The following is a 14,663-nucleotide window of genomic DNA, read 5'->3' on the forward strand; positions in this document are numbered from 1 at the left end:
TCCTCTCGCTGCTGCTTTTTTCCGCCTGCTGACTTTTTTGCCCTTTTCCGTTGCACTGCTCGAAGCTGGCACTGCCACTGACAGGTGAAACCAACCAGTAAAATAAAAAAAAAACACCACGAAATTCACCGCGAGCAGACACATAGTACAAGTATGAACTAAAAAAACTTTAAAATTTAAATAAAAAGAGAACTTATGAGTTTTTTTATATTTGTTTTCATAATCTATTCTTCAGTTACTAATGTCTATAAGTTACTTTCTACATACAGATTCGTAGTAATAAGGTGTGTCCTAATCAATCCATATTACTTATATTTTAAGATCGAGGGAGTACCAACTTCTATTTTTTTTTCTACGCGCATGCTTCCTGAAGTGTTAAACATTGTTTTTTAATAAAAAAAGATATATGGGAAAGTTGTTGTACAAAATCATATTAATATATTTTTAAGTTTTTAATATAATACTCCTTAATTAACCATATGTTAATAAGCAACCACGTTTTCCGTGTATGGGGAGAGGTTGCTAACCTCTCCTCCCGAGCACAACCTTGGCATTTAAACTACTCATATTAGATATGTAAAAATTTTAGCCATAAATATTTTTTTATATTTTGTTGGTTTTTCTACATGTTGCCAACAGTGGCTCAACTGACCGTAGCCTAATGTTGAAATTATTTCTATCTTGAATTTCAAACTTTGAATCAGTCGTGCTTGTAATCAAAGGATATTCTACTCCGGTTAGGCTTCCTACTGAAATGGAAGAAGAAAAAAACAGTGATAGCTCACACTAAACTAATCTACTACTAGGTTAGCATAAACTAATCAAACTTCTAATAGTACTACTAATTATTTTAATCACTCAAAGGACGATGCCATGTAGGGTGGTACAGTAGTGAGAACCATAGATGCGTATCATATCCCGGTAGACGTAGACCACATGTGTGTGCCATCATGCGTATTCTTTGCCTGCCCTGTGCCCAATGCACCCTCCCCCCCCCCCCCCCCCCCCCTACCAAACTGATAATGACACTTTACCTCTTCCATAATCAATCGACGACAGCAAACGAATCATCATCAAGAGCCTAACACATCAGTTTAATTCCTTGGCTAATTAATTACTCACTTTGTTTCAGGTTACAAAACGTTTTAAATTTGGTCAAAGTCAAACTGCTTTAAGTTTGAACAAGTTTGTAGAAAAAAGTAGTAACGTTTCTAACCCAATACAAATTTATTATAAAAATATATTCAATTATTGATTTGATGAAACTAATTTAGTATTATAAATATTACTATATTTATATATAAATTTAGTCAAACTTGAAATAGTTTGACTTTTACCAAGGTCAAAACGTCTTATAACCTGAAACGGAGGGAGTAGTAAACTGATGACCGTTTCAGGGAGTAGTAAACTGATGACCGTAATTAATTAATTACTAACTGATGTGTAAGGCTCATTTTTATCCATGACCGTATTTAATTAATTACTAGTTCTTTGGGTTATGTCATTTTCTTCCTCTGAAGAATGAGACAGAGACGTTAATCTCGTCCAGGACGGCGCTTTCCCGTGGTTGATTTCGGTTGCCAGCTTTGACCTGGCGGGAGGAAGCCATGACCTTGTATTGGTTTGCTTGACTTTTGCTGGCCCGTATACAGGTAGAGGTCAAAATCCTTTACAAGTGAGGTTTTCAGTAGGAGGACAAACCATGGACCTAACGAATGGATCATAAAGTTGGTGTGGTGAAATAACTAACTTAGGCAGATGCTTAACTGCGAAACAATCGAAGTTAATTATGGCGGATTTGACCAGCCTAATTAAACTGCAGTTGATAAAAAACATTGGAATTAAGTTGTTTCTTGTATGCAGTTTTTTTTGCTCGATTAAATGAATAAAAGCTACTAGTTGGAAATCATTTAGTTGTTACTCCCTCCATTCCATAATATAATACAACTTTTTTCTAGATGTTTCATAATATAAGGTGTGCATGCATATAATTAATTAGCACATCTTCTTCACTAAATTATTATTTTTCTAAATCCTCCACTCTCAAGATCTTTAATTCTATTGGTCTATTGAGTGCATGCACTATATTATTAGGGTGATCCAGATTAGAAAGTGAAAATATTTGTTTCTTGAACTTTGGGTTAAGGGTGATTGTGACTTATATTTTGGAACGGAGGGAGTACTCACTTGGTCGTCTTTAAGAAAATAAAAAAAGTTTTGGTGAAGGATATGACAGTGATATTAACTTATGACTTAAATCCGGGTGGGTAAAAGAGTTATGCGACCTTCGTCGTGCCGAACCATTTCACTTTCCGTGTATGTTTATTCATGTGTTAGAGATCAAGAGAGACGACCTAGGCATTTTATGGGTCGCAACCACAAATTACCTCACCATGTCATAATTTAAGATGAGCGGGTCTGATTAAGTTATATATATGTTTAGTTTCTGCCATACTTATAGAAAATATTTATTTATTATTAGATGGATCGTATATGCCATTGGCACATAAAGGTGTAATAAGGGTTGTCTTCTTCTAGCTCAAGTGTGGTTTTAATTTTAGTCGGCATGTACCGCCCATACTAAGACACACTTTGCATTACTCTAGGTGAATAGCCAGATTGGTTCTCCAAGTTTCACTCATGTCTCAGTTTGGTCCTTAAAATTCCGATATGTCTATCCTACTAATCTTTTAAGTTTTTATATTTTAGTTCAAACTCTTTCTTTTGAACTTACTTAGGCCTTGTTTGGTTTGAAAAAGATTAGTTCACACCTATTTTATAGTGTGGAATTACTTCCCTCAATTCCCTCTAATCCACCTCTCTTAGATATTAACTGAACATGTTCTTAGAAAAGCTACATAGCTGGGTAAACCTAACCAACTACTGCTGTATAATCGCTTTCCCTCAGTTCCCTCTAACCCCTCTCTCTTAGATATTAACTGAACATGTTCTTACAAAGCTACATGGATGGTTGATCAACGACCCTTATACCCCTTATTAATATATATATATATGTGTGTGTGTGTGGGAAATGTACATTGCAATTCATGTGGTGAAAATGTATGACGAGACACCCATATAACTAAGTTCATGTCAGCGGTACATCCAAGTATCCAACAATAATTATAGAGTTAATTGGATCCATGCTAATATAAATATGTCATTCTAGATAAATGTTACTACTATTTATGATATCGGCTACGTGCCACTAAAATTTGGGAAAATTGGAACCGTGCCCCACTCCGTCACGTTTTCTATTAAAAATCTCTATTAGAATCAACTATACGTGAGGAAGAAAGAAGAGGGAGGATGGATGAAGATGGAACCGACATGTGGGTTCCACGTCTAGGGATATGACGGGAAACTTGACAGAGTGACACGATTTCAATTTTCCCAAATTCCAGTGGCATGTAGCTGATATGTGAATAGTAGTGTCATTTATCTAAAAGGTATATTTGTAATAGCATGGATCCAATTAACCCATCATTATATGATGTTTTTTATTGAATTTTGCGTACAATACTTTCTTATTGGTTTTATCTAAAAAGGAAATATTTATGTACTTCCATGTGCATACTACAATCATTTAAAACTCAACCCTCGTGCGCACATGCTAAAACAATAGGAAGTACGTGTACAACTCTATTTGTTTTTTTTTCTCTTATTTAGTGTGTATGCAGATTAAGGGCAAAAACGTTTTCTAACAGAAATATTGATTAGGATTAACCATGTGACACATCCAGTGAGTCCCACGATGTTTTTAAGCCAAAATTACTATACCTACTAGAAGACTGATGTGAATAAACGGAAACCTCAAATACCAAACTGACCCTTTGAGGGCTAGATTGGCAATAAATATTTGGCATTTAGAATAATACGTCATACGTTGGTTAAGCTTTTGAAATTCCAACCATTAATTTCTTAAGTCCTTCAACTGATTTGCCTTAAAAACTTGTAGGATTTTACATATTCATCTTGATACAAAATTAATTATCAAAATTTTAAAAGTTTGTCCAAATTTGATTGTAAACCTGATCGAGTATAAAAAAACATGTATACTATAGCTTGATTAATTAGACAACAATTTTTGTGGCGCGGTAGGAATTCAGACTTTTCGGTTAGGTCTGTTTGACCACAGCAAAGGACCGTGATCCCCATCATCCATGGACAGCTGGTGTGATCACAAATGTACACTTTAATCCCTTGGCTTGCAGATGCATGGTGCAATCTAGGCATTGTTGTACTTGTATGTACAGATTTTCTGCAAAATTGCAGATAAAATATATTCCCAGTATTTAGTTATTTACTTTTGCTACCAAGTTAAAACCATGCATGTGTTAATTTGGCAAGAAATGCAAAATGTTTCCAAAAAAGAAGTTTTACTGCAATCTTTGTGTTCCAACGGCTCCGCGGGTTCCATGCAAAAATAGAAAGCTTGGCATTTTAGCAAACACCAAACGAGCGGCTCGAAGCAGCTGGCCAGCCGGAGGCCACCCGCCATTTTTGCCGCTTCCCCCACCACACCGCCCCACGGCGGATCAGCCTCGCGAGTATTTATCTCCCTCTCGCCCCTGTCTCCGGCCAACCTCAATCGATCCCGCAACGACAACGTTGGCGTTGGGAACCGAGTGGAGACTAGCTAGTGAAGACCAGAGGCAGACATGGCGAGATCACTGGCGCACGCGACGCTGCTCCTCGTCGTCGCCGTCGTGGCGGCGGCGGCCTGCTGGACCACGGCGGCCGGCGAGAACGAGGAGGTGGCGGAGATATGCAAGAAGACGTCGTACCCGGAGGTGTGCATTGCCACAGCGGGGAAGCAGGCATCCAAGTACGGCGCCGCCGTGGACCCGCTGGCGGTGCTCAACATGCAGGTGGACGCGTTCGCGATGCGCACGGAGGCGGCGCGGAAGCACCTGACGGAGGCGGTGAAGACGGCGACGCCGAAGGCGGCGAAGGCGCTGGACCTGTGCGACAGCCTGTACCTGGACGTCGAGGACAACCTCGGCGCGGCGCGGCGCGCCATCGGGTTCAAGGACGCCGTCACCATCCGCGCCATGATGGGCATGGCGGCGCAGGACATGCAGGGCTGCGACGAGCAGTTCAGGAAGGTCGGCGAGAAGAACCCCATGGACCACTTCAACCGGTCCCTCCTCGAGATGTCCGAGATCTGCCGCTCCCTCTCCAACATGATCTGATCGATCGCTCTCGCCGCCCGCCACCGTCCCGCCACCGTGCCGGCACGCGCACCGCGCACGCGTGCCGCCGGCCGGCGACCCTTTGCGTGAGAGCGAGCAAGCGCGCTCCAGCAGCGCTGGTGATTGAAGCTTCTCTTTTTAATTTGTTTTCTTTCGCTTCTTTTTTTTAACGATCTTGTTTTCTTAGTGAAAAATGTGTTAACTTGTAATTGTTGGTCTCGGGAAAGAGAAGGCACATTCAAGAGGGTCTTCTAATTTTGAATGGAAATGTTGTTGATTCTTTTTTGTTTGTAATTTATCCTTGATGTCAAAATGTGCATGAGCAGTATATTGAAGTGTAACAGCGACTAAATTAAATGTATACTTTTGTAGCACCATTATATATAAATAAAGATTTTTGTATATTTGCAATTCCAGAGGCTAAATTTAATTTCGATTTTAAAATCAACTGCAGCTTAGGAGACATTGAAAATGCATGCATTTCTAGCTAATTCCCCCCAGAACTGAATTCCGGTTGAATTTGGAGGATGCGCACATGAAACAGTTTATCCCCCCGCCCCCCCCCCCCCTCCCTTCGTAGAAAGGTGTATTTCTTCGAAAATTTGAAATTAGCTTCAGCTCATAAGACCTTGAAAATGCAATAATTTCTTGCTAACATTTTATTTTCAAAGCATTGAATTTCTGGCTGACTTTGAAGGATTTGTGCAATAGAAATAAGTTTATTTGCCCCTCACTAAAAATTTTTCTACTACTCCCTTCATCCCAAAATATAACAACTTATAATTCTCAAGATTTGTCTCAAAATATAACAACTTATTCACCAACATTGTCTTCTCAACCAATCACAACCCTTCACCATTCAATTTTTTCACTTACCTCCACTTCACAACCAATCACAACCTTCACACATTTAATTTTACATATTTTCTTAATACCCGTGCTCAACCCTAAAAATTCTTATATTCTAAGAGGGAGAGAGTAGCAAACAACACTACTACCACCATCCTAAAATATTACTACCTAACACACCATTGAATAATTCCTAAGAGCAAGTTTAATAGTGTAGCCAACTACTAGCTCCAATTTATCTATAGCCAATCTAATAGCTCATTCATACAATAGTTACATACTACACTATTAATACATGGTCCCACCTGTCATATATACACTGTGTCTTGAAGTCCGTGCTACAGCTGGCTACAAATCTATAGCCCGCTACCCTTCTCTTTCCTTATTTATCTCTTTAAAATATGTTTGCAGCTGGCTTATAGCCTGCTATTGTACCTACTCTAATACTACAACAGATCTGTACAGCTAAATTTGAAGGATGTAAGAAACGAGTTTTTTCTAAAAAAAAATGAAAATTGACCGAGACTATGTACAGATGGGCCGGGCTCAATCATCGGTGGGCCCAACACGCGTTTCCTTCTCGAAACTCAACACGACGAAGCCGCGGCCCGCGGAAGAGGTCATTGTGGCAGACTCTTCAGATTAAAAAAAAAAGAAAAAGAAAATAAATCGCAGAGAATATTTGGATCGTGGTGGGTGAGCTTTAACTCCCCCCCTTTCCCCGCGGCCACTAGGGTTTCTCCTCCTCTTTCCTCTCCTCCTCCGCCCCGACGCCTCGCTAGGGTTTTTGCCTCTCCCTCCGCCGCCGCCGCTGCCGCGAGGAGAGGAGGGGGGAGAGCACCCAGCCGGCGAGCCAGCCATGTCGCTGCGCCCGAGCGAGCGGGTGGAGGTGCGGCGGAACCGCTACAAGGTGGCGGTGGACGCCGAGGAGGGGAGGCGGCGGCGCGAGGACAACATGGTGGAGATCCGCAAGAGCCGCCGCGAGGAGAGCCTCCTCAAGAAGCGCCGCGAGGGGCTCCAGGCCCAGGCCCCCGTCCCCGCCTCCGCCGCAACCGGCGTCGATAAGAAGGTGAGTAGTATACTCCTCGATCCCCCCCCCCCCCCCGCTCCCCTCCCCTCCCCTGCCTCCGATGACGCTATCCCATCGTGTCCTGGATCCCATATTTTAGGTAGGTGTTGGATTGGATTGCACTTTTTGAGAGGGTTTTTGATTCGTCTGCGGCATATTTGTTTAAGTTTGTTATTATTACCCTCGTCAGTTCGTTCTGAGGAATTTGTCTTCGTTTACTGTATGTGATTGTGTGCGCGAGTTCATCCCCCCGCATGTCTACTAGCGTGCGGGTGAGGGTAGGTTCCTGCTAGATGTAGGCAACACTTAGCACCACGTTTCGATGCCTCGATTAGTCACTTGATTTCTGATTCTCCTTCTGTTGACAATATTAGAAGTACTGTTAGTTGGCACGGTTGCGAACTCCTAGCGTTTGAAATGTTTCCAGGTACATGCCTGCTAGCTCCAGTGATCTAGTTTTAGTTTTAGGATATGTAGATTGTGGTCTTAGGATCAAATCTTCCACGGATTCACTGCGGATAATTAGTTAGGTGACCAGGAACTGTAATAATGATTGATCTTCCTGATAATTTTTAGTGTACATCTTGCTGTTGTTTCATCTTATGTTTTGATAGAAGCATACAAATGAGCTGATGCCATATTATATCTTTATAGCTATTTTTTGTGCTATCTTGAAATTGAGGGTCCAGTGCAACTTTCCTTATGACTGAACCTTGTCTTTAGTACATGGAAGCACATAAATCATATAGTAGTGTTTCTGGTCATGTTTCTAGAGACGTCCCACATTGATAACGCATACATTTATGTTACTGTTAAACTACCTCTGGTTTCTGTTTTTTGCACCACCCCTAAAAGAGAGGGAAACTGCTTTTAAACCCTTTTTGGGGTTTAATACGGGAAGTTGAGTATTTGATATCTCTGTTGAATGTTGTAGCTCGAAAGCCTTCCTGCTATGATTGGTGGAGTTTATTCGGACGATAACAACCTTCAGCTTGAGGCCACAACACAGTTCCGCAAGTTGCTTTCTATAGGTACAAACCTCTTAAATGTTTTGGGCTGTTACCTTGTGAAAATAATAGTTGAACAAAAGTTAATTACTAATTACACCCATTACAATTTTTAATTAGAGAGGAGCCCTCCAATTGAAGAGGTTATTCAATCAGGCGTTGTTCCTAGATTCGTGCAGTTTCTTACCAGAGAGGATTTCCCCCAGCTACAGGTGTGTGCCAACACAATATTATTTTCATTATCTGGTAGGTTCAAATAAAAATGGATTTATTACTGTGGTGCTTTTGAATTAAATTTTGTAGTTCGAAGCTGCGTGGGCACTTACAAACATTGCATCTGGCACTTCGGAGAATACAAAGGTTGTCATTGATCATGGGGCTGTACCAATATTTGTGAAGCTTCTTGGTTCTTCTAGTGATGATGTTCGTGAGCAGGTATCCGATCATCTCCTGACTTGTCTTTGTGCTTTCTGTACTTCCTTGATATTATTTTGATTGAGTGCATTGTTGGAGTTATTAATGTTTTTACCTCTTGAAAAAAAAATTGAAGGCTGTATGGGCATTGGGCAATGTTGCTGGTGATTCCCCTAAGTGCCGTGACCTTGTTCTTGCCAATGGTGCATTGCTGCCTCTGCTAGCACAGTTGAATGAGCACGCTAAACTCTCTATGCTAAGGAATGCAACTTGGACTTTATCGAACTTCTGCAGAGGAAAACCACAGCCATCATTTGAACAGGTTTGGACAAAGTTTCTTTGTACTCTACTGTAGTTAGTAGGGGAAAGACAGTTCCTTAACATGATGTTTATTGGGTGTCAATAGACTAGGCCTGCTCTTCCAGCACTGGCACGGCTTATTCACTCCAATGATGAGGAAGTTCTCACTGATGCGTGCTGGGCTCTTTCATATTTATCTGATGGCACTAATGACAAGATCCAAGCCGTGATTGAAGCTGGTGTTTGCCCCCGTCTTGTGGAGCTTCTCCTGTAAGTGACAACATTGCATTACAATTTTCTGCCATTTTCCTTTAGATTCTTATTTGCTACTCTCATTATACCCTTTTTAATATTTTATACTGTTTACAACATGAAGCCATCCATCACCTTCAGTGCTTATACCCGCACTACGAACTGTTGGAAATATTGTAACTGGAGATGACGCGCAAACTCAGGTATTGTGTTGATTTTTTGCATCTCTATATCTGACAGATTTTGTATCAATTGATATCAAGGACTAAGACTCATGAATCTTGAGCTTAATATTTAGAGGTTGTGTTCATCACAGTTGATATTAAATTTTAGGCTTGTGGAAAATGTTTAATATCATAGTTGATATTAAATCTAGAGGTTGCATCTAATGTGGAAAATGTTTTGTAAAAACTATTGAAAAATAAATGCACATATTTGTCATATGTAGATGCACATGTTTGGCAATTTGACCTACTCTTTACGCCCATCAATTAAAGATTTGTCTAGTTTGTGTCACTTAAATACTTGAGATTTGTCCTCTCACAGTATCACTTAGATCTATACTCTATACTACTTTAAAAGGTAGTAGTGGTGGTGGCAGTGAATCTGCCAGCACTACCTCTATCACTAATGTATGGGCCCTCCATGTTGGGTGAAACCCACTGCTCAATAAATTTAAACGTCCTCCAAAAGAACAATGTCTACACAAAAATAATGTCCATATTGTTTGGTAAGATCTACAGGGAAGGAATCCATAAAGGGGTTGAAAAGAGCCAGTCTACATATTCTTCAAATGATGAGCATGCAGTGTGCACAGCATGATTTTTTTTTCATTGCAACGCATAGGCAATTTGCTAGTTTGCCTAAAAATTCATTGCCTGCTTTGCAGCAAGTCATAGCTGCTGTACTTGTTTCAGCCAAACTTGGCTTTTCTTATTGTATACTTATTATTGTTTGAGTTTTAGGAGAGCTGAGAATTTTTCTGCTATGCTAAAGCTGGTGTTCATATAATATGAAATATCCACTGTAGATCACAGCATGAAAGTTAATTGCTTTTTTTGTACAGTGCATCATTGATCATCAAGCCCTCCCTTGCCTCCTAAGTCTGTTGACACAAAATCTCAAGAAAAGCATCAAGAAAGAGGCTTGCTGGACTATTTCAAATATTACTGCTGGTAACAAAGATCAGATACAGGTATGTGTACAGACTTAAAAAATACTGACATGCTCATCATTCTACTAAGTCATGAAGGATTTGTGTAGTGCATACTTAGTAGTTTTAATTGTGTTCCCTCTCCAAACCATAAACACCACACAATGTTCATATTCCATGCAAGCTTTCAGGTCAACTTTTCCTTTCATGATGATTACACTTGTTAGCAGACTCATCCTTGTTGCACAAAGACTGAGAACATGGTAGTAACTTAAAGAAACCCTTATGTATGATTTGCTCGCAAAGTATCAATGGCAGTCTAATCACTAGTCTAAATGTTGCTGCTGGGACCTGGGGTCCTAGAAGGGGAGGGGATGGGAGCATATGGATGATTGATTCATTTACACGGTTGGGAACTTGTGCACTTAGCTGCAATCTTTCGTCCTTAACCTATAATAGCCTATAGCTATAGATCTTGTTGATTGTGCATGTTCTGAAATGTTCAACAATTTGCTGCATTGACTACCATAGGCTGTCATAAATGCTGGCATTATTGGTCCTCTGGTGAATCTGCTCCAAACGGCAGAGTTTGATATCAAGAAGGAAGCTGCATGGGCCATCTCAAATGCTACTTCAGGCGGTAGCCATGATCAAATCAAGTATGTTTACTCACCTTGCACCAGTTCTATTCAGCTTTATGAAATGCAAATATAACCGCTTTCATAGTTTCATGTTAAGCTTCATTTGGATTTGATATTGTATGGTTTGTTAAAATAGGTATCTGGTGAGCGAGGGCTGCATCAAGCCATTGTGTGATCTTCTTATTTGCCCAGATATAAGAATCGTTACAGTTTGTTTGGAGGGTCTCGAGAACATTCTTAAAGTAGGAGAAACCGACAAGACCTTGGCTGCGGGTGATGTGAATGTCTTTTCCCAGATGATTGATGAAGCGGAAGGTTTGGAAAAGATTGAGAACTTGCAGAGCCATGATAACAATGAGATCTATGAAAAAGCTGTGAAGATTCTTGAGGCCTACTGGATGGATGAGGAGGATGATACAATGGGAGCTACCACGGTAGCTGCTCCCCAAGGTGCTACTTTTGACTTTGGCCAAGGCGGTGGTGCTGCTCAATTCAAATAAATACAGGTACTCTCAATCCTCAACATGGTTTGTGTTTATTGTGGGTTGTTTCCACTCTTACCATAAATCCTTTCTGTTCTGGTATCATTCACTTGAGGCAACAAGTAATGATTTCAAATTTCCTCGACAGATTTGACCAGAGGTGGTAAATTGTGGCCACTGTGCGGGGTACTGAATTGTTCTGGTGGTTCAATAAGCTAAAGGTTTCAAGGGGGCCAGGGTTACATTATTTCCCAACTGGTCACGGATATCATATCACTACGTCTGTAACAGGGATTAAAGCTTTGAAGTCTGCGTTTTTCATCAGGCTACTACTATGTAGTGTTTGCATCTTTTAGTATGGTGTGCAACATTTTGCTACTTGTATAGCCTGAGTCGAAGCTTCTGCAAAGCCGTCACAACACATTCCTGAACCCGTCTGGTTTTGAGTTTCGTCAGGAGTGTGCTGAGTTGCAGTTTGTCCGGACATGTAAACCATTATGCCTTTTAAATTATATATTGCTAGGGTTTGTTCGGTTCTACTATTCTAGTGATCTCTTTGCATCTGCGTTTTTAGTTAATACCACTGAGTAGGGTTTGCAAAACCGAACCACTCTTACCGCAGGGGTACGGTGAAAGGAAAACCAGGTAATCTCCTTAAATTCAAATAAATTTTAAAAATAATTTGAAATTTTGATAAATTTCACGGTAACCTCCTTAAATTCAAATAAATTTTAAAAATAATTTGAAATTTTGATAAATTTCACGGTAACCTCCTTAAATTCAAATAAATTTTAAAAATAATTTGAAATTTTGATAAATTTTACATGGTCATACGGTTTACTGCGGTTACTGCGCGATAACAGTGCTTACCTCTAAGGCTGCGTGATAACCGTGCTTACCGCCGAGGAGCCGTAACTCCGGTCTACCTGTTTGTGATGGATGCTGCACGTATTTCCGAATAGATGATACAGCGGAGGCTAATAGACCAAGTAAATTAAATTGAAACTTGTTGAGATGTAATCACGAATCAAGTGCTTTACAATTCAAATCATGTTTGTGCTAAAAACAAATGGTGTGACATACAAGCAAATAACTCAAATCAAATGCTCTAATATAGCAAATCACGAAAGAACATGTTACGCGGAAAAGAGTAGATGCCTTTTAAACATCACCGTCTCTGCTTAATCTCCAAATTCTTCTACTCGTTTCAAACTGCATCAGCGCACTGCTTGGTGACGCACGCCGCTCGGCTTGGCTGGACCTGGCAAGCGGCCGGCGTGATCTCCGGCGCGCTTGGTGCTGTCGCCGCCGCTGCCGGCGGCGGCGGCGGGTGTGGGTGCGGGTGCGGGCCGTACGGCATCGGCGGCGGCGGCATGCCCGGGTGTGGGGCGCCGTGGCCGACGTAGTAGCCGCCGACGGGGTGCTGCGCCCGCAGCTTGTTCGTCTGCAGGGCCGTGACGTAGACGACGAAGCCGACGACGACGGTGATGAGTCCCAGGATTCCCGCCGCCGCGAACACCCCCGGGCGCACCCGGTGGCACACCGCCCGCGGCTTCCTCCAGTCGCTGACGTGGCCGGACTCCACCGCGATGCCGACCATGAGCATCACCTCCGCGAGCCCGAAGCAGATCCTGCGCCGCAGCAGCGACGATCGAGCGTTAGTTCGAAACCCCAATCATGGCGTCATCAATGGCGGTAGACTAGTCATTGACGTACCAGGTGACGAAGAAGAGGCAGCAGGTCTGCCAGGTGAGCCTGGCGGGGTCGGAGGGGACGCGCGGGTGTCCCTCGGCGACGGCGAGCCCCGCCGCGGACGAGTCCGGCGCGGCGACGGCGAGCAGCATGTAGGCGTGCTCGGCGAACATGGCGACGGCGAGCAGCAGGAACGCCCCGATGGCGAACGCCAGCGGCGCCCGGCCGCTGGAGTTGTAGAAGCAGACGTCCACCTGCCCGTTGTTCGCCGCCGCGTTGGCGCCGCCGCCGCCGACGGTCATGAGGTAGTGCGACGCCTCGGAGCGCGACCCCTCGGCGGCGAGGCAGAGGATGAAGCCGACGATGCCGCAGAGCACCGAGAGCGACACCAGCGCCACCGCCGCCCGCCCGCTCGACCGCGCCGCCCGCCTCTCCTGCGCCTTCCGCAGCGACAGGTCGTCGTGCGTCACCGCCGCCGGCATCGCCGCCTGCATCGATGCTAGTTACTCACCCCGACGAGCTCAACCACACCAACGAATATAATCAAAAGGATTTCGCCTGCGGATCGCTTCGCTTTTGCCGGCGTATATAAGGTGTTCGACGTGGTGCCCGGAGGAGAATAATGGTGGGTTGCAGCGGTGGGAAGGGAAGGAATCCACGCCGGGCGAGGGTTTCCGTGCGGTGGAGGTGGAGGGCGACATTCGGATTCGGTTTGCTTTCAGCGAGGCTGTGCATGCCTTGCTTTTTGGCGGGGAAAGCGATCGATCGATTTGATTCGCTTTGGAGAGGCGAGAGCGCCTTCCGGTGCCAACGAGGCAGCGAATCGAGAGGGCTTGTAAAGGTTGGGTTTGGCTACGAGTTGCTGATGAATCAGCTCACACTCCCAACTGATCCTGCACCTCAATTCTTCAACAGAAGAGTGTGGACATGTGATGTAGCCATGTTATACAAAGTTGTTCTTTTTTCTTTTATCTTGCTTTGATAATGCTGAATTACTTTTCCCCAGTAGTCATTTGCAGATTTTCTTTAAGTTAATGGATTTTCATTAATCCAATCTTTACATCCACGAAGGATTTATATAACCAAAAGTATAGCTCACACCTCAACAAAGAGAAGAACACACAACAACAATAAAGAAGAAGAAAAAGAAGAAGAAGAGAAGACGAAGAAGCAAGAAAAACCTACGACCTCGGTACAACCCTGCTTCTCGACATCCTCTCTTGAAACGGCTAGATTTGGCAAGTGGAAGTCGACTAGTCGCCGCTGCCCAATTATGCCATAGTTGCGAACCTTCGCTGATGCCATCTTCATCTGCTTGAAGTGAGCTGACGCCATACACCACCGCTTAGCCCACCTTCATTCATCATCATCTAGTTAGAATTAGCCGACCAAACGCAAGTCGATAGGATTCGCTTCCACTTTGCTGGATTCCTATGCCTCTGTCATCCATAGGGCCGTCACCGTCGACGGAATCCTCCTCCGCCTCCTGGACTCCCAGCCCGCCACCACTGCCTAGGGACCACGTCCACCGGATCCACCTTTTCCCTGCCGAGGACTGACCATCAACGCTTAGGCTGCCACCATCCTTCGCCACACCCACCGTTGCCCA

General features: G+C 43.1%; 3 protein-coding genes across 3 annotated transcripts; 2 read left to right on the top strand and 1 right to left on the bottom strand.

Moving 5' to 3' along the window:
- Positions 1-4,569: 4,569 nt before the first annotated feature.
- Positions 4,570-5,476, top strand: LOC127759928 (pectinesterase inhibitor-like). Its single transcript, XM_052284140.1, has one exon. It carries the CDS (start codon positions 4,662-4,664, stop codon positions 5,193-5,195), a length of 534 nt encoding a protein of 177 aa, XP_052140100.1. The 5' UTR covers positions 4,570-4,661; the 3' UTR covers positions 5,196-5,476.
- A 1,277-nt stretch (positions 5,477-6,753) lies between these two features.
- LOC127778582 (importin subunit alpha-1a) lies at positions 6,754-11,904 on the top strand. Its single transcript, XM_052305204.1, has 11 exons — positions 6,754-7,113; positions 8,048-8,144; positions 8,241-8,332; positions 8,424-8,555; positions 8,671-8,856; positions 8,941-9,104; positions 9,211-9,289; positions 10,153-10,281; positions 10,771-10,898; positions 11,017-11,386; positions 11,511-11,904. Exons 1-10 carry the CDS (start codon positions 6,904-6,906, stop codon positions 11,378-11,380), a joined length of 1,581 nt encoding a protein of 526 aa, XP_052161164.1. The 5' UTR covers positions 6,754-6,903; the 3' UTR covers positions 11,381-11,386; positions 11,511-11,904.
- Positions 11,905-12,015: 111 nt separating this feature from the next.
- On the bottom strand, positions 12,016-13,758 carry LOC127778592 (uncharacterized). Its single transcript, XM_052305214.1, has 2 exons — positions 13,079-13,758; positions 12,016-12,993 (listed from the first exon to the last, which is right to left on the bottom strand). The coding sequence occupies exons 1-2, from the start codon at positions 13,546-13,548 to the stop codon at positions 12,570-12,572; spliced, it is 894 nt and encodes a 297-aa protein (XP_052161174.1). The 5' UTR covers positions 13,549-13,758; the 3' UTR covers positions 12,016-12,569.
- Between the last annotated feature and the right edge of the window lie 905 nt (positions 13,759-14,663).

The sequence above is a fragment of the Oryza glaberrima genome, chromosome 1 (assembly GCF_000147395.1).
Source record: "Oryza glaberrima chromosome 1, OglaRS2, whole genome shotgun sequence".
NCBI classification, from domain to species: domain Eukaryota; kingdom Viridiplantae; phylum Streptophyta; class Magnoliopsida; order Poales; family Poaceae; genus Oryza; species Oryza glaberrima.

Bases quoted from the DNA above. Each gene is read 5' to 3' on its own strand.
- LOC127778592 (XM_052305214.1), bottom strand. From the start codon at position 13,548: ATGCAGGCGGCGATGCCGGCGGCGGTGACGCACGACGACCTGTCGCTG. The intron at 12,994-13,078 runs GTACGTCAATGA...GCTGCGGCGCAG, and splicing joins TGCCTCTTCTTCGTCACCTG to GATCTGCTTCGGGCTCGCGG.
- LOC127759928 (XM_052284140.1), top strand. From the start codon at position 4,662: ATGGCGAGATCACTGGCGCACGCGACGCTGCTCCTCGTCGTCGCCGTC.
- LOC127778582 (XM_052305204.1), top strand. From the start codon at position 6,904: ATGTCGCTGCGCCCGAGCGAGCGGGTGGAGGTGCGGCGGAACCGCTAC. The intron at 8,145-8,240 runs GTACAAACCTCT...ATTTTTAATTAG, and splicing joins CCGCAAGTTGCTTTCTATAG to AGAGGAGCCCTCCAATTGAA. The intron at 9,105-9,210 runs GTAAGTGACAAC...TACAACATGAAG, and splicing joins CGTCTTGTGGAGCTTCTCCT to CCATCCATCACCTTCAGTGC.